Here is an 18,944-nt window from a genome sequence, read left to right as displayed (position 1 = left end):
GAGACCTAGTGATAGCCGTTAGACTTAGCACTTTAAAACCTTATTGCAAGCTTTATCAAATGTAGAACAAAAGCACCTTCGCACTGCCTTCACCAAATTAGACAGAATGGACCAAATATAAAGATGGATTGAGGCAGGAGGGTGGTCCTAAGGCGTGAAGCTGACAGAAGAAAACAAACAAGAATAAATTATTGCTTCTAAGTAAAATGGAAATTACAGTCTCCTGGTTAATTGAGAAGCCATCTAATAAATAATAACATCAGTACCCAGAAGTCAGTCAATCATCACCTAATGTAGGGGGCAGGTCAAATCCATTCTGCCACTTGTTTTCTTAAAAGTTTTACCAAAACAAAGCTACACTCAGTTTACACTCACTCATTTCATACTATGACAATGAAGTTGAGTAGCTATGACAAAAAAATCTTATGACCCATGAAGTCTAAAATATTTATCAGCCAGTCCTTTACAGAAAGTCTGCCAGCCACTCTGGTCTAGCGAGAGCCCATGTCACGTGGGAACAACCTCACTGATACGTGTTAGCTGGAAGGGCAAAATAAATCCCTCGCATCTATGGACTTCCTATCTCCTCTGAAAGAACCTTCCATGCCAGATGGGTTTAACCTCAATGCTCGGTTCTAGCTAAACATGGAAGGTGAGGTGCATGCATTTCATCTCTGTAACACAAGTAAATGTCAAGTTTTTACCTTCTGAAGTGAACTAGAAGGGCCATCAGTGGATGAGAGGTTTAACTTCATTTCTATAACTCAGAAGGTGGGGACAAGAGGACAGACTGCAGAAACAGGGCAGAAGAGGCCACGACACGGGACAGTTGCCTTCAAAGTCTGGTGTTAGGAGAAAGGAGGGCTAGAGGTGGAGGCTCGAGAATCATTAATAGACACATGACAACCGAAGTCATGGGAGTAGGCGGGGCCACTCACCAGACAAATGGAAAGTGAGAAAAGAAAATCTCAGATCCCCAGACATTTCTGGAAGTCAAAAATGTAAACATGATCAAATAATTGTAACCTTTACACAGTATTCCCATTTTGTTTACCGTTAGATACAAAGCCAACTCCTCCATGGAGCAGTCTGCACGTCCTACCAGCCTGGAGCCTGGCACAGAACTATTTATGAAATAAACAAAAGGCTTGGCTTTCTTCATTATCACCACTTTGCGTACGACATTTTAGAAAGCAACTTACTAAATCACCCTATTAAGGGCTTACTAGTGCGGAATTCATCAAAAATGAATCAAATCATTCTACAACTAAGCATAAAATATAAACTCAAAAATATGATTCACATTTTGAAAGAGGCCTATAATTATCAACAGACAAGAGCCTCCCTCTGCTAATATGGTACTTTCTAAAAGTATATAAACTGCAATTTGACATAGTACCCAGCTGCTTGTTTTGCTCAGCAATTAATTCAATTAGAAATGTGCATATTATCAATCACATTAAATCCAGCCAAGAGGAAATAATAATTTGTGAATTTACCTGAAATTGACTTTCTTGCTATCAATATTGCATATTCTAAGAATGCTTTTTTAGTGAGAAAACTTAACCTGTTCCTTCGCTTTGATCTCATAATCATCGGTGATGTTCTGATCATGCCGACAGAGAAATAACACTGGTTCCCATATATAGCCCCTCTATACATCATGTGATACCACATAAGGAGGTACACACAGAGGAATACAAAGCTACTGATGAGAAAATATTTTGGCCAATGTCAGAAACAGTATTATACACAGCAGTAAATATGTCCCTACATGTGAACACTGTACTGGAAGCACAGACTAACAGTTCGGTGCAATGTCCTCAGTCACAAACACACAGAGATTTCTTCTAGAAAATAGAAGTAGGAATGGTGGAAAGGAGCTGGGGGACTTTTACTTTTTACTCTGTATTATTTTATATTATGTTGATTTTTATTATGAAAATGTATCCTTATATTGCCTATCTTTGAAAATAAAATGTGAAAGCCCACAGTACTGAAACCATCCTTACGGGCACAAGGGACATTACACTGTAAGACCTCAGCAGCTCCTCATGAACAGCTCACGGGTGGCATGGCCCCACGCAGTGAATGCTAAGCTAGCAAACCAAAGTGACGTCCCCCTAGGGTAAACACGTTAGAGATCTTATGCTACCAATCCACACCCTCTCTATCAATTTCCATTCCAAGTGCCTCCTGTTCATTACTGTTCATAGTTCAGTTTGTCGGTTTAATTTTGGGCTGCTTTATAGGTATCCATAATAATTACAATATTTAGAGCTGTCCCTTAAGGTTGAGCTAAACAGAGCAGTTTAAATGCATATGTTCCGGCCAATCTCTGACTCCCATCCCACCTCTACGCGCACTCCCAAACCCCGCACACGCATAAGCATATGCGCTAGCTCGTGTTGTATGGTATCTTCCATCATACTAGCTTATTTCCCATTACCTCCTAACGCATATCAGATACTGACATTATTATTGATGCTACAGTAAACAGCTACTAGACGTGGTAAGAATACATGGCCTGTAATGAATCACAATGACATATCCACCCTCACACTCCCTCTACTTCATCTAATCAGATAACGGGTTTTTTCCTCCATTGCACTGCAAAGGGAGAAAGCAACATGGAGGAAACATTCATAAAAATAGGGGAAAATAAAAGTAAACATTTAGGTCTTGAGAATAGAAAGGAGGTCACCTACAAGATTGGTGACAGGTAACATATTAATTCTATACGCAGTCTTCTTAACTTGAAGTCCCCTGAAGCATGTAGCTCTGTTTCTCATATGAATAAAATAGCTAAAACAGCACCATAAAATAGTCTTTGCAGAATTTATTTTGTAGAAAGAGCATGGGTTTGTTTTCTTTCTTTTTTTTCTTTTTGTTATTACTATTGCTAATGATCTTACCTAAATCTGGTATCTTTCTAACTTTTGACAGCATTTTTGGTTTACAAAATGGGATAAAAATAACTATTTTTCACATTCCCTATTTTTATTAGGAAAGTGTTGTTTCTAACCTTTTATTTTTATATTTTCTGTTTTGTGTTTCCTGGGGATGGAGTCAACCGTATTAAAAATAAAACAAAAAGCCAGAAAATACAAAATTCCCAAGAAAAAGGAAAATGATACCTAATTAGAATACTAGAGCAAGAATAAAATTTAGGTTTAGAAGAGAAATTAAAATTCTAAATTCTAACTGCCTGGATTCATTTCCCAAACCCCAGAGCCTACTAGCTATTGGACATTTGGTAAGTTTTTCGCCATTCTGTACCTCAGTTTCCTATTAGTAATATGAGCATAAAAACAGTGTCTAACCCTCTCAAGATTCCTGTAAGAGTAAATAGAATAAAATAGTGCCTGGTAAGTAATAATGTCTAATAAATATTAGCTCTTATTAGTAGTACATATTAGAAAACTGAGGCCCAGAAAGTCTAAGGGTTTTCTCCAGGGTCATTTAACTAGCTAATGACAGAACGATCATTAAAATTTGGGTCCTCTGACTTTTTTGTATGTTTTGGCTCCTTTTACATTAACATCACTCTATTTTTTTAAAGACTCTATTTATTTATTTTTAGAGAGAAGGGAAGCGAGGGGAAAAAGAGAGAGAAAGAAACATCAATGTGTGGTTGCCAACTGCGTGCCCCCAACTGGGGACCTGGCCCGCACCCCAGCGCTGATTCGCAGGCCATTGTTCACTCCGCTGGGCCGCGCCAGCCAGGGAACCTCGCTCCGTCTGTAGCCTGCAGAAATTACTTCCAAGAGAGCAAGTGAGAGAGCAGAACGTGCCTTAGATGAGCAAGGCCTAGACTTTAAAGAAGGAAAAGAAGCTTGAGGGGGAAGGGCAAGTGTGCACATACAACACACACACACACACACACCTCAAAATAAAGAAACAGAAGAAATGGGTGAGGGGCGGGGGCAAGTGACACAGACAGAAAGCTTCCAATTAGACTTTTTTATTATGACACAATTCATTAGAGCATAATTACATTTATTAGATGACTTAATCAGAAGGTTAGAAGTAAAGGTCACGTAGAATGTTAATTACACATTCTTAAAGGCTTTCAAATATGTTAACAGCAGTACTCTCTCAGACTGTCAGTTGTAAATTAACTCAAACTCTTGAAAGGCCACTTGGTATTATCTTTAAAAATTCAAAATGCATATATCCTTTTACTAATCAATACAACTGAGAAGAAATTATCTATCCTATAATTAATTTGTGGAAGTGTGCAAAAATGTGCACAAAAGGGTGTCCAGTGCATTAATGGCAATATAAAATATTGGAAAATATCGAAGCTTTCATTAATGGGAAAATTATAATTAGGTTGGTGGCATATTCATAATGGAAAAAGTGTGATGATACAAAAAGTCCCTCTAGAAAGATTATTAAATGAAAAACAAAATCAAGTTATATAAGAATTTGTGCCGGAATAACCTTTATCTGTTTTTTTTAAATGAGGGATTTAAACACACAAATATGTTGACCCAAGAAAACAGAAAACGATGCGAAAGCACACGAGAAACGTAACAGCAGTCATCTCTGGGGGACAGGCTTGAGGTCAGGAGGGTAAGAAGACGGGAAAAAGTAAAAACTTAGTTTTCTGTCATGGTACCCATTATATTTAAATTTACATATGTATTATATATAGTTTACCATATACATACATTATTTTAAAACTGAAAGAAAATAAGTTCAAATAGGGCAAAGGTTGTGAAGAAGCAGAAACAGGCGAGCAGGCATGATGGGGGATGAACTGAAGAGTTAGAGACCCTGGAGGTGGCGCTTGGAGCTGAACACTCTTACCTGACACTTGGCGCTACAGTATTTGGCCACTCGGCACTGAGAGCATCGCATCAGCTTTTCATTCCTGTTAAAAAATAGATTTCACATGAGGAACCAAGAACCGTATCTGGTTGAAGAAAGAAAACATAAATCAACATACTGACGCCAACACGTTCTGCTCACTCCATCTGGATGGTCCCTTAAGATTTCTGCATTGATGAACATCTTTCACCTTCAATGTGAGACGTGTACATCATGTTCTTTATTTAATTGTGATAAAATATATATAACACAAAATGTACCACGTTAACCATTTTTAAGTGTACACGTCAGTGTATTAAAAAGATAACTCAAAGGGAAAAATGGAGTTGTCTAGCTAAGCCCCACATCAAATGGAGACTTAACTTAATTACTGCTTTTCTCTTTGGGGTAATAGCATCTGGGTAAAGTTTCCCTGCAGAGAGAGAGGCAGGGAAAGAGGAAAGGAAGTATCAGAAGCAGAGCCACCAGACAGTTCCTGAAAACATTCTTTCTTTAAAAAAAATCAGCACATGAATTCCAATTGAAAGACAAGCCCAGCTCTCTTGCATTTCGGCCATCAACATGCCATCCAGACTGAGGAAGACCCGGAAACTTAGGGGCCACGTGAGCCACGGCCATGGCCGTATCGGCAAGCACAGGAAGCACCCGGGAGGCCGAGGTAATGCTGGTGGCTTGCATCATCACAGGATCAACTTCGACAAATATCACCCAGGCTACTTTGGGAAAGTTGGTATGAGGCATTTCCACTTAAAGAGGAACCAGAGCTTCTGCCCCACTGTCAACCTTGACAAACTGTGGACCTTGGTCAGTGAGCAGACACGGGTAAATGCTGCGAAAAGCAAAACCGGAGTCGCTCCCATCATTGATGTGGTGCGATCGGGCTACTACAAAGTTCTGGGGAAGGGAAAGCTCCCAAAGCAGCCTGTCATTGTGAAGGCCAAATTCTTCAGCAGAAGAGCCGAAGAGAAGATTAAAAGTGTTGGTGGGGCCTGTGTGCTGGTAGCTTGAAGCCACATGGAGGGGAGTTCATTAAATTTTCACAAGTGCTTTTCAAAAAAAAAAAAAAAAAAAAAAAGAAAGACAAGCCCACATTTTCTTAAAAAAAAAAAAAAAAAAAGGCAATCAGAAATGTAACCCTTTAAAGAAAGTTCAAGAGCTAGGTGACTAATTTTAAGATACCATTATTAGTTTAAGAAAATGATCATTCTTTTATTCATCTAACAATTATTTATAAAGGCAGATACCATGAAAGGCAGCAGGGAATGAGCACAGAACAAGGCAGAAACCGCACGTGCCTTCACAAGGCTCAGTCTAGAAGGGAAGTAATTTAATAAACTAAAACCTAATATATGAAGTACCTTTCACAAAAAGTCCTTGTAACTTACACCAGCAACCAATTGCATTTCAACATTTCATTTCACTTCAAATACTTGAGGGATTCAGACAATTTTAAGGAACAATAACATGGTTGACATCAGTCATTAATTGTGCTATTTTATTATTTCTAATGGTTTGATACACTATAGTTTCCTAGCCATGTCTAAAAAAAATTAATTCCTGCCCCTTTCAGGCTACTGCAGTTGAATTAAAAAACTTAAGCTTAAGAAAAAAACTGCCATGGAAAAACCACATTAGCCAAGTGATAATAGACCCAATGCATGTTATTTAATTATCCTAGGCACAAAAAAAAGAAAAAGAAAAAAGGACTATGAATTACATGGTATCCAAGCACATGTCCTTTTGAAAACAACATTCACATGGAAAGAAATTATTCTCCCACTGTCACTTTCAGAAACACTTGACATTCATAAATTTCACAAAATCTGAAATTGATAAATCGAAAGAAACTGGTGAATGAATACAATACTCACTTTTTAAAAACTAGGGCAGCTAAACATCATCACGGTATGTTAAAACTCATATTTCCTTAGGTTAATTTAATGATCATTTTCAAAGTAAAGCTTGTTTGGAATGCTGAAAGAATTATTTTGAAGTAACCAAGAAAAAAATCATTGAGAACATTAAACTCTGAAAAGGTATTTGATAATCATATAAAGTTTTAAAACATCTCAGTAACAGTGTTGTTAAAGCCCAGTAACTCAAATGCTATTTTAAGATTACTATCATAATGTATTCTAGCCTAGTAGAAGAATAACCTCTCTAAACAGTACTTCATCATTTCTTTTTCCAACAGAATGGAAAAAACAGAATTGCAATATTTTTATGATACTCATAGAAACATTATTAATTCGATATATATAGGATTAACATACCAAAATACAAAATGCAATCAAATATCAAAATACAGATCTGGCCTATTTAGCTTAATGAATAAATTCAAGATGAGATTTGCTGACTACATATCTTCCAAGTTCATTAACTACTAAAATAAAACGTGAAGCAAAACTGTTCAAAAGCAGTTAAACTGAGTCTTGATCTGCTACCCTGATTAACAATGCCATCTTAAAGATGATCCCACATCTGAGCACGTGATCCCTCTGTGATTTCAGGGCACAAATCCCTCTATCCATCAAACTAAATGGAAGGGTTAGAGAGGTTAATAGAGACAGAGTATGTGTAACAGACTTCTGCATTTCATTCCCCACTCAATATACTCCAACGGCCATTGAGCTCTTTGTAACGTTCTTATGAATCAATGCTGCCTTCACACTCAGGATAAAGGATAGAAGCCTCTGTGCGAGGCAATACAGCTCACCTTTGCAAAGCCTCATCAAGCTGGTCTGAGGCTTAAATCTACGTCAGGCTTCATAAACAATTAAAAGTGCAGTCACAGCTTTAATGAGAAACTCCAATGGCACTGCTGAACACCTAAATAAAACATGAGCACGTACAACGGCCACCTGCAAAAAGCAATGCCCATTTCCAGCCCCTGTTCACCCCGAGATTTTTCTCTATTCTGCTGCACAATCACTTGGGCTTTATGCACTCAGGGCTAGCAGTAGCAGTCAATAATTCAGTCATGAAAATAAATTTTCAATTATGTACTTACATTCTATTATGGATTGTGCTTGTATCAGGCAAAAATGTTACAGACTCAAAAAAACAAGTTCTCCCCTCTGCTAGGCTCCCACCCCATTCTAGCCTCATTCTCACCAAAGAAACAGAAAAAGCCTCGTATTGCAAATTGCTGAAAAATCAGGGTCAACTTATTCTATTTATGGCTGATTAAGGGTGATCCTGGAACTACATGGCTTTTTAGTTCATACCTGCGGAAGGAAAATTACTAGAAGAGCAAGGACTGCAGAGGTAGTCAGGTAAGTCACACCCAAGCCAGGGTGCAGGGTCAGAACGGGTGGTGTCGGAGAGCAACATGCAGGGACCTCGAACCGGAAGTGTCTTTCGTTCGTTTTCCTTCACTTGTCTGCCCTGAATTCAAATGTCCCTGGTGCCATGTTTACTTTGCTCTTTTAAGAGACAGAGCCTAACTGTTAGCTCTTTACGTTTATACTTTTTCTGTCTTTAGAGTCATAAACCTTGACTGTCCGTCACTGCCTTGTATAGAGAGTTTTAAGGACTTAGGTCCAAAAAACTCAGGTTGAACGTTTAGCTCCATCTCTTACTAGCGGCACGATCTTCGAAAAGTCACTTTTCCCCTCTCTCTGTCCATTTCTTCACTTACCAGATGGAGATAATTAAAGCTCTCACATGCCTGTATGAGAATTACATCTCAGTGTTATGGGAGGGCATAAGTGGCAGTTTCCAGCATCCAGAAAATAATGCAGTGTATGTCACTTCCCTTCTCTTCTCCCCATTTTAACTGAACCCTATAGCCCTGAGCCCTCTTCCTACTGGTCCCTCCCTCTGCGATGTGGCTGGCCTATGCCCTGTCCTTGCTATCTTCCAATAATAATGCAACAGAAAGTATAATCAATTGAAAGAATACTTAACTCAGGAAGAACCCAGAAGTCCACTGACAGGAGAGTGAATAAATAAGGTGTGGCATGTTCCATACGGTGGAATATCACAGAGCAGTAAAAATAAGTGAACTATAGCCAAATGCAATAACACAGATGCATCTTAAAACTGTAACGTGGAGTAGAAAAAAATTCCCATCAGACTGTATTCAGCAATAATACCATTTTATAAAGCTCAAAAGGAGGAAGAAATAAATTAAATTTAAGCATACACACACTAAGCACGGAACCATCTCACATACCCTGATTCAAGGTCAACAGTTTCACATCAATTCATGTTTGGACACACACCTGAAGTGGGATGCACACTGCTACACACATGGACACGCACCAACCACAAACAGTCTACTTCTGTCCTAATGCTGTTGATTTTTTAAAAACTAAACAAAGCCAGCAACATATGCTACCCTTCACGGACCCATCTTGAATTCAAACCACGAGGATGGCTATAAATGGAAATTTTGCTCTTTCATATAAAACTTCTCCACGCACCATGGCAACCGCAGCTGTTGAGGTCAGCAACATTTAGTTCTCGCGTGTTGAGGCCTCAGCTCAAGATCCCATCTGTGCTGACTTCAGGCTGGAGGGAATACACTTCCTCCAGCCTGAAAACTGAAACAGATGCTGCGATAATTAAAGGCATCTTGAGCCGGTGGGCAGGACCAGGAGCGCTGGAGCCGGTGACCTCTGAGCGCACCAGCACTTCACAGGGGTGTCCCCCTGCTAGACAAAGGGTGCTTCGGAAGACGTGGCACTAAGGCCTCCACATCCAAAAAAAAGCAGAAGTCAGTCCCATCACTGTATGTAAAATTTCTATCCGTTATAGCAGACGCTGGCTCCTGTTTGAATGCAGCGTGGCGGTTTTAAAAATCCAGGGGACAGAAAAGGCAGCCAAACTGCAGCGTTTAGATGCCCCTGCATGCATCTCCTCTTTGCTTACCTGGAACTAGGCTGTCCAATACTAGCTACGTGTGGCTATTTATATTTAAGCTAACTAAAATTCAGTGCAGTTTCAAAATTAACTTCCTCAGTCACCTTGGCCACTTTTCTAGTGCTCACTAGCAACAACTGGTTGGTGGCTGGCTACCATATGGGACGCAGCAAATATGGAGTATTTCCATCATTGCAGAAAGTACTTTTGGAGGATCCTGATCTAGACACCAACCCCCTGTTTAAAGCAAAACCCAAACCAACACCAGGTTGCTGAACATAAAAACCCTGGGATCAACCAGGAATGTCAAGGGTTAGTCACCAAGAACAACGGGTCTGAAATTGTTCCCGGGCTTGGATTGCTGAGGCTTCTCTCCAGCAGGAGTGGGGTCTTTATCTGCCCATTTCCTTATTTAGTGTTGCCCAGTGATTAAAACATGGACTCTGAACTTCGATGATGTGAGCCTGACTCTCTAAACAGTGATAATGTGAGTTAATTCCTCAACCTGTCTCATGGTTCTATATGTAAAAGTGGGGTTAACAGTAGTAACAACTTCATTGGTTTGTTTAAAAATTAAATAATACAATACTTGTAAAGCTATGAGTACTGTGCTTGGCACATAGTAAGAGCTCTCTAATGATTAGCCATTAACCATCTTGCCCCTGCCAAAAGCAAGGTAAAGTAAAGAATGATGAATTTTAGCCATTAAAATCTTTTTAGAACTCTGGTCAAGACACGTTATGAGAGAAAATCAAATTAGATCATCTTTTTAATTTTCTGCTCTGTATCTTTGTAATGGAATTATCTCCTGTCTCACCTTTGGAAAGCCTGTTCACTATTCTCACACGTCTCTCTTCCACACAGTGTGCACAGTGCTATGTGTCAATAATCCTCACACCAAGCCCACATGATAGGCAGCTCAATGTACTGATCCATTTTCAGATGAATAAACTGAAGGCTGCGTGGTTAAGAAACTGATGTAGGTGGCAGTGACTCGGTGGGAAGGCAGGCCGTGTGGATCCAAAGCTCCTGCTCATAGGCAATGTTACCCCAACACGCTAACATCTCTCTTCCAAAACAAACAAAGCATTTCCAACCTATTTGCTGGGTAACAGTATTAGACATAGTTTATCTAATGGGCGTGGCAATGACAGGGAAGGGGACGTCTCCTGCAATGGGAGTGTGACTTCAGCAGTGATCACTGTCCTGTCTTCTAGAGTCTCTGGCGAATTTGGATGGGAATGAGCTCTGCTTCTTGGAAGAGTTGGCACTGAAGGTGGTCTGGTTTTCACAAAGATTCGGGGTGTAGCATAGGCATTCACTCCGAAGGAGACAGGGGTGTCCACGTACTACAGCACAAGTCACAATGCCACACAGCCTTCAATGTCCAACTAGCTCTTTAACACTTAATACATTCAGGTCTAGAACCAAATGCCTTTCTACATATAAACAAACGTAATCCTTATGGTCCTTTAGCGGACTTAGCATATGCTGAATTTCCTAGGATTGCAACTACGTACTAGGTAAATCGAAGGAAATCGAACTATTTTTGTCCAAAACTTGACCAAGAATTGTTGGTCATTTGAGATGATAATATCATGCTATTTAAATCGCCAGCACAAGTTTCCACTAGAGCTGCACATTTAAAGTAATTCTTCACCATGAAGTCTAGTAGTGCTTCACCATTTATATTTGGTAACATACACTCTTTTATGATAACTTTACATTTTTTTCTTCTTTACATTATCATTAGGGCATTCTATGGATATATTGAAATTGTGTGTATAAGCAGTTAGATTAGCTAAGATTTTTTTCTTCAGGATTGTGTGTGTGTATCTGTTTCAGAACACGTTTTTATAAAAAGGAGGCATTGTGCCCTACCAGGCTGATGTTCTGTGGGAATAATTCGTGGTCCGCAGAAGGAACTCATGTGATACCACCTTGCTGTTTTCTTATCAATATTTTACTCTACAGGAAAATCAGGGTTCCATGTCCCCCAGCACCAGCTTTCTGACTGCCCAGTATCAATAAGCAGAAGGAAAAATGAAAGAGTTCTCCAGATAGTGCTGGACTCTTCCCATCCCAAACCCTGCCCTGAAGCAAGTCTTTGAGGCATGAATAGAAGCCACTATCCCTCCTCTTTCTATTTTCACTGCCCCGCCCCCACTGAGTCACCTACCTGTGTCAGCACCTGCCCAGGAGGAGACAGAAAAGGACCATGATCTTAGGCTGGTCACCATCAGATCATCTCAAACCTCTCAGCACCTTGACCCACCTTGGGTGGTTCCTAATGCAGTTTGCGAATGTTGCTGGTGTTTCCATCAGCAAATCAAAGACAAAACACAGGAGTCCAGTCTCATCTCCCGGACCTCGGTGGCCTGTCCTTAGTTTCTTACCCTCATAGCTTCTAATGAAAACAAAACTGTATTGCCTATTCTTTTGCTTTCTACTTATTCTTTAAATATAAAACTTTAAAGCTCTTTAATACTTATTCTCTATTCAATGCCTGCTATTTATTTCCTATAATTCAACCAAAAAATAGGGCAAGCATTAAAAACAACAGATTCCAATAAAACTAAACAAAGCATATTGAATGAGTTACTTAAAGTGTTATAAAAGCATACCAGCTGATTTTTTTTCAAGGAATTAAAAGGTGTTCTGATGTTCAGCATCCCTAAACTAAACAAAGAACCAGAAAGAAAAGGAAGAAGAAAATAGTATAGTGGCAATTTTTAAATTTTGCTGTGTACCAGATCTTCCCAGTTACCGGATAAGGAAGGTTACCCACAATTTATAGTTGAGGACATCAATACAGAGACATTGAGACAGTTTGTTCAAGGTCATGTATAAAGCTACCTCTACCCCCTAGTGCTAGGATTGTAAATCGTATCTGTCAAATTCCATTGCACCATGTTGCTTGCCTCTCAATATATTATAATTATTATTTTCAAAGATTTTATTTATTTTGAGAGAGAGAGGAAGGGATCAAGAAAGAGAGGGAGAGAAACATCAATGTGTGGTTGCCTCTTGCACACCCTCAACTGAGGTTCTGGCTTGCAACTCAGGCATGTGCCCTGACTGGGAATCGAACCAGTGACCCTTTGGTCTGCAGGCTGGTGCTCAATCCACTGAGCCACACCAGCCATGGTATTATTATAATTATTATAAGTAGTGCTAACAACATACCAAAAACTGTACGCAGTATCTCATTAAATCTTCATAATAACCCTATGAGGTAGGTAGCAAAGTTAACACAATTTTATAGATAAGAGAACTCGAGAATATAAGCTTGGTTGCCCGAAGTCACATAGTAAATAGTGCAGCTGATATGCCCCCCCAGACAGTCAGACTCCAGAACCCATGCTCTCAGTCATCAGGCTCTATTCTCTGCCAGGACCAATACTAACTAGTAAATAGCTCATTTTAATCAGTAAGGATTACCGATGAAATTACAATAGTTCTATTCCCAACCGAATGGTTTATTTATTTTAACAGCACCTCTTTTCATAAAGATGCATTAGCAAATCAGAGTGAGATTTTTTTTTAGTCCCCAACTTATTAAAACTCATAAAAACATAACCATTAACTTTAAGTATTAAATATCTTCTTTTGATGTGCTAATGTAAATAATGAATATTAAGCAGTTAAAGAATAATTTCCTATAATTGCTATTTACAGGTGGAAAAGGAGAGGAGATACCTAAGGGTAATAGCAAAAAAAATGTCTCCCTATATCTACCCAGTCGGAAATCCATTTTTTCCCTTGGACTCCAGGCCCCTCTATCTGAAGAATATGCAGAGTGAAGCAGCCATCAAATGCAAAACAGTCTTTTGAGAGAGAATAGCATGGCTGAGTCATCAAACAGTTATTTATAAATGAAGTCAGCAGTGAGATATGTGAGGGATTTATTAGAAGAAAGCAAAGTTCTAAATAAATTAATTTTAAAGAATTCAAAGATTGTTCTTGGGAAATATGTAAGGAAAAACTAAAAACATTATCTGGTAAGTTAACAAAGCCCTGAAGCAAGACGCAGCTATACCGACTTAGCCAGGTGGGAGTCAGGAGAATCCAGCCAAGAAAAGAACCATTCCGTCCTCCATACAGGTTCAAGTTTAGCGTTAGTTCGCTAGGAGACCCAAAATGTGTGACGTCATGTAAGTAGTTCTCATTGCCATCAGTCTGAAGGTTTCTAATGTACATATTTTATCTGCATAATATATGTAGACAAAATGCATACATATATATTCTCACACATATTCACAGATTATACAAATATATGAAGGAAAAGATACGCGTGTATCTGGATCAGGTAAACCATACCTGAATCCCACAGCCAGATTTCTGGCACCACAATGGGCAGATCCTGATGAGCGGCACAGCATTTGTTACAAAATGCTGTCTTAATTCACGGCTGACTACTTAGGGTTAGGTATATTTCATAGCACACTAATGAGGATAATATCCAAAAGAGAATATTCAAACTAATAAACCCTTGGAACTGGTAACCCAGGTACGCTCTTAATAAAAGACCAAAACCCCTGTGACTGATTTTAAGTGACCTTTTCTTCTCTAAACTCAGTATTTGTTGCCACTAGGCCTAGGATTCCACATGGGAAGAGAGCATGGCGCTGTCCGCCCCCACCCCCTCTCTTCTAATGTAACAGCAATATTAACAGATAAAATGTACTGAGAATGTTCTAGATGGTTGTAGGTGCTTTCCATACTCCATCCATTATTTGCGGTCCTTGCAACAACCCCTATTAATCCCATCTGCTCATAAGAAAATTGACCTAGGCTTTAGGTAAAGTATTCAGTCATATCTAGAACCCTGGTTCCTAGCAAATTATTTATTTTTTTTACATATTTGGGTTTAGTTTAAGATTTAATTTGGAAAAAAAAGGGTCGCACTATTTAAAATAAAAATATTGAACACCACTCGTCTACATACTTCCTTTAATTATTACTTACCCCCTGATATCACTTTTATTGCATTCCTGATAAACAGTTTAATTCTATTAATATGTTGTTGTTTAACTTCCTGCATGTTTGTGATAAACATATTTATGTCTGAACTGCATCCCTCCAGGTATAACTCCCACAAGTAAGTGCATCAGGCCGGAAGTTCCTTACATTTCTTCGTATCTCCTATGTGGTACCCAGTGCAGGGCCTTCACATAAAAATTTTTCAACAAGTCGACTTGGTTTAACTGGTTGAATAAACCCATATTTTTGTCCTGGGAAAAACAATTTGGTATAAACATGCTACCAATAATAATGAACAATCTTGAGAACGTCATATAAGCAGCAGCGCCGCCAGACCCCGTCCCAAATTCCTTATCCGTACAGTGACTCCTATCAATTCATAGGCTGGAAGAAGAAAAAAGTTTTAAGCTACAAAACTAGGAGAACATATGTTCCCAGAAGAGTGACTTGTGTGTTCTAATTAAGCTTTTTTTGACTTAGCATTCAAATCTGCATTCTTACTTGATTAATATTCATCACCCCTATTTTTATGCAGAGCACATGAAAAATGAGCCCTATGTGCCGGGATAACTTGCAAGAAATTACTATTCATCAGCATGAATCAACAAGCCCACAATGATAACAGTATCCACTGGGAATATATATGTTTTAAAGCTGTTACTAAGGTTATATAAAAGAAAAAGGAGGAAAATAAAGAATTTATTTTTTGCATTGAAAATCACACAAATGTTCCAAGAGAAAATTAGTATGACTATCCAAGATCAAAAAACCAATAAAGTTCTGATATTTATTACAACTTGGATGAACCTTGAGAACTTTAAGCTAAGTGAAGTGAGCCAGACACGAAAGGATAATACGGTATGATTCCAGTTATATGAAATATCTAGAACGGGTAAGTTCAGAGCGACAGGAAGTAGATGAGAGGTTACCAGGAGCTGAGGGGAGGAGGAAACGAAAACTTATTGCTTAATGGTTAGAGAATTTTTGTTCAGGAGAAAGAAGCCAAGGAACCACATCATTAGTGGAATGAGCAGAAAAGGAGCTCACTAGAATAAGCAGCAGCAACCATATTAAGTGAAAAGAAAATTGGGACGTAGGAAAACAGCGTTTAAGAAAAACAGAAAGTCCTCAGACATTTCACAGCAAGAAGGAATAAGACAAGAACCAAAAGATGTCCCCTGGGATTTAGGTTGTTGAGGACAGGGCTGAAAGCAGTGTGAGTGGAGTGACAGGAGGGAGGTCAGAAAAAGACGGCCCTTAGCTGAGCTGCGGTGACCCAGGTGGCCAGGGCACAGCACCAGGTGGAGGGGAAGGAGACAGTGCCTGCCCTGTGGGGCGGGATCCAATTCCAAGACGTTTATCCTAAACTTAAGGGAAAAAAGCTGTGAAGCACACATCCAAAGATTTTCTTTTTCTCTTTTAATTTTTTGGAATAAATAAAATTGGTTCTTACTTAAGGATTATAAAAATCATACAGATACCCTATATCATAATTTATAGCACATATTTTCTGCCACCGTAGTCTATTTTCATTATAGCAAATAACATTTATAATTAAATATTTGTGTGTTTACTTAGTTATTGTATGTCACATCTCAGGACAAACTGCTTCTTCTGTACATTTATTTTTTAATCTTTATTGTATTTCTTTTCCATTACCATTTAGTTCCCATAAAGATTTTCAAATTTAACACATATAACTTGTAACTTTCAGCAAACGAATCTTTTATTTTAATTATAATGCTAACTTTTTGAGAAAAATAAGTCAATCCAAAATCTGGACACTACACCACCGGGCAGAACCTGGTGAAAAGGTTCTATCAGTGAGGTCATGCCTTCTAAAAGGAGCCAGTGTATGTACAACCGCTCTGGAAAGCCCTCTCCAAGTCTGCTGGCTCTAGGCAACCAAACCAAAAACCTTAAACTCCATTTTTACTGAGTTCCTCCTTTCTTAAAAAGGACTTAATACTTTATAATAGGAGCCATTAAAATATTCAAAATGCCCTGTACTTATTAGAATTGAGAAAATCAATCAGTACCTTAAAACCCACATTTCTGGCTCCATTGTGGGAGGAGAAAAAAGACAGCACAATATATGTATGTTTCTGACTTCACTGTGCAATTGCAGAAGCAGCACAAAAATAACACAAAAGTTATGTCAAACTCAGAGTGGACTAACGTGTGGAAGTGCGATTACCTCTTCAAACACCTTCGCCAAGGAAACTGTCCTAACCATTTACCATCAACGGCATGTACATACCAGAACTATCAGTTATGTGACGCCCTATAAAAACACCAACACAGTTTCTAATTATATCTATTCATTCTTTTAAATTACTCTAGTGATTACATATTTAACTTGGCTATCTTTAAAAAATTAAGTTGCTTTAATGCAAGTACTGCAGAGAGCTGTACCATGACACATCAATTAGAAAGTTAATCATTCTCCTTGTTCTCGCAGAAAAGATTTTAAAGGAGGTGGGGAGACGGTAGGGTTTGGTGCTTTTGGAAAAGTCAATTGGAGGGCATGGAGTAAGGGAGATCATCCAGGAAATAAAGTTTATCAAAAACTCAAAATATGTAATCTGTGTAAAGTCAAGGAACAGCAAGAGATGCTCTTAAAATGAGTTTATTCATGCTCATTTGAGGAGAAAAATATCCCTTCATTGTGTCAGGTTGAGTTTTCAAAATGCTGCGAGACTTCACTGTATGATAAAAATGATTACTAGGGAATTTTTCTTCGACTATTTCTAAGGGAAAAAAGGCAAACAAACTCATAACGTATGACTAACAAAATTCAAAATTAGCTCAAATATGTTACAAATTAAACTATAAATAAGAAAGTTTCACATAACAGAACCCACGATATTATCAATCAGCAAGTAAATCACAAGCTATAACTGTAACATATATTTCCTTACCCCCGATGCATGAATAATAAAACAATTTATTTCTATGAGTGAGCACTCTGTCTTCACATGTAAACACATTACGGTTTTATGTAGGCAAATGTGTCATCACTAGCATTTAGTATTAGAGGTGACTTTGAAAGCAGACACACAACCTCATCTTCCACTGTCTTACTGGCCTTCCTGTATGCCCCTTTGTGCAAATTTTATGCCGTTCTTCCACTACCTCCCATGAGTAACTCTTGAAAGACCAGTTCAGGTTTCCCACACACTTCTCTCAAGGCAATTCAGCCCTCACGACAAAATGGTATTGTCCCTCAGCTATACCGCGGTCCCTCTCTATATCGTGGTTCACTTTTCGCGGCCTCACTGTATCGCGGGATTTTTTAAAATATTCTATTTATTTATGGTGGATTTTTTGCTATGTCACAGGATTTGGCAGTACTGTATACATATGTTGTTAAAGTTACGTAGGTTTAAGAGTGTAGAATAAATGTAAGGTTCCTACTTCGCGGGGGGATCTGGAACGTAATACCTACAATAAGTGAGGGAATACTGTATTTCAAAACCTCATTTAATTAAGATCAAATGAAATAAGGCATATAAAAGTGGACTTTGCACAGTCTGCCGATAGGAGACATTTAATAAGCACTTGGGATCTGAATTCAGCACAACCGCTCGGACACCAAAACATTAAGAACCAAAAGTTTCACATTTAAAATCAAGTTAGGCCAATGTCCTGGCAATAGCACAAGGACAAATGGAACATGTCGAGAATGCGGAGGGGAAGAAGGAAAAGAACTGGACCTCACTGTGTAATTGCAGGAGGGACACAGGGTAACAGAAAAGGTTACAGGTCTGTCATCCTCCGGTTTGCTATAGTCCTTGTTCATTCCGCTGGAGGAAAAAGCGAAGGGCACTCACTTGCTTCATCTTGGCTGCCTAACAGATGGCAGACTATTTTCTAAATCATATTCCTACTTAGAAGCCAGCCTTCCAATTTATAATGATCCGACTATAAGCCTTCATGGTCTCCATCACAAAACATTCAAGAGTCTTTTTTTAAATATAACTTTCCACTGTTTGAGTTACCATAATTACCCCCCCCCTTCCGATATATATTTACTAACGTGATGAGAACCAAACCAAGTATCAAGATAAACTGATGCTTTATATTTGCCCAAAAACATGGCTCTTTACCTAGGGTCAAATGGATGAGCTTTGATGAAATCTAATTATCTGAAATTATTGCAAAATGTGTATATATACCTTTGTCTATGAAGAGAGTCCACAGATTTCATAAGTTATTTTCTTATTTCATTAATAGAGCCTGGGAATAAATAGAACAAA

The 18,944-nt window shown here is 38.7% G+C and overlaps 2 protein-coding genes across 3 annotated transcripts in view; one reads left to right on the top strand and one right to left on the bottom strand.

Annotated features, from left to right (window-relative positions):
• SMYD3 (SET and MYND domain containing 3) overlaps positions 1 to 18,944 on the bottom strand; it is a 466,700-nt gene that overhangs the window by 383,929 nt on the left and 63,827 nt on the right. For both annotated transcript variants that reach the window (XM_090263211.1, XM_090263212.1), the window contains exon 2: positions 4,816 to 4,879. In XM_090263211.1, coding sequence (XP_090119337.1) covers positions 4,816 to 4,879 — 64 coding nt within the window. The remainder of the gene's footprint in view (positions 1 to 4,815; positions 4,880 to 18,944) is intronic.
• LOC149992413 (large ribosomal subunit protein uL15) lies at positions 5,382 to 5,892 on the top strand. Its single transcript, XM_090263283.1, has one exon. The coding sequence runs from the start codon at positions 5,398 to 5,400 to the stop codon at positions 5,842 to 5,844; it is 447 nt and encodes a 148-aa protein (XP_090119409.1). The 5' UTR covers positions 5,382 to 5,397; the 3' UTR covers positions 5,845 to 5,892.

This window comes from Furipterus horrens, unplaced genomic scaffold, assembly GCF_987537825.1.
Source record: "Furipterus horrens unplaced genomic scaffold, mFurHor1.1.pri manual_scaffold_15, whole genome shotgun sequence".
Classification (NCBI taxonomy): domain Eukaryota; kingdom Metazoa; phylum Chordata; class Mammalia; order Chiroptera; family Furipteridae; genus Furipterus; species Furipterus horrens.
This window is presented reverse-complemented; position numbering and strand designations above follow the sequence as displayed.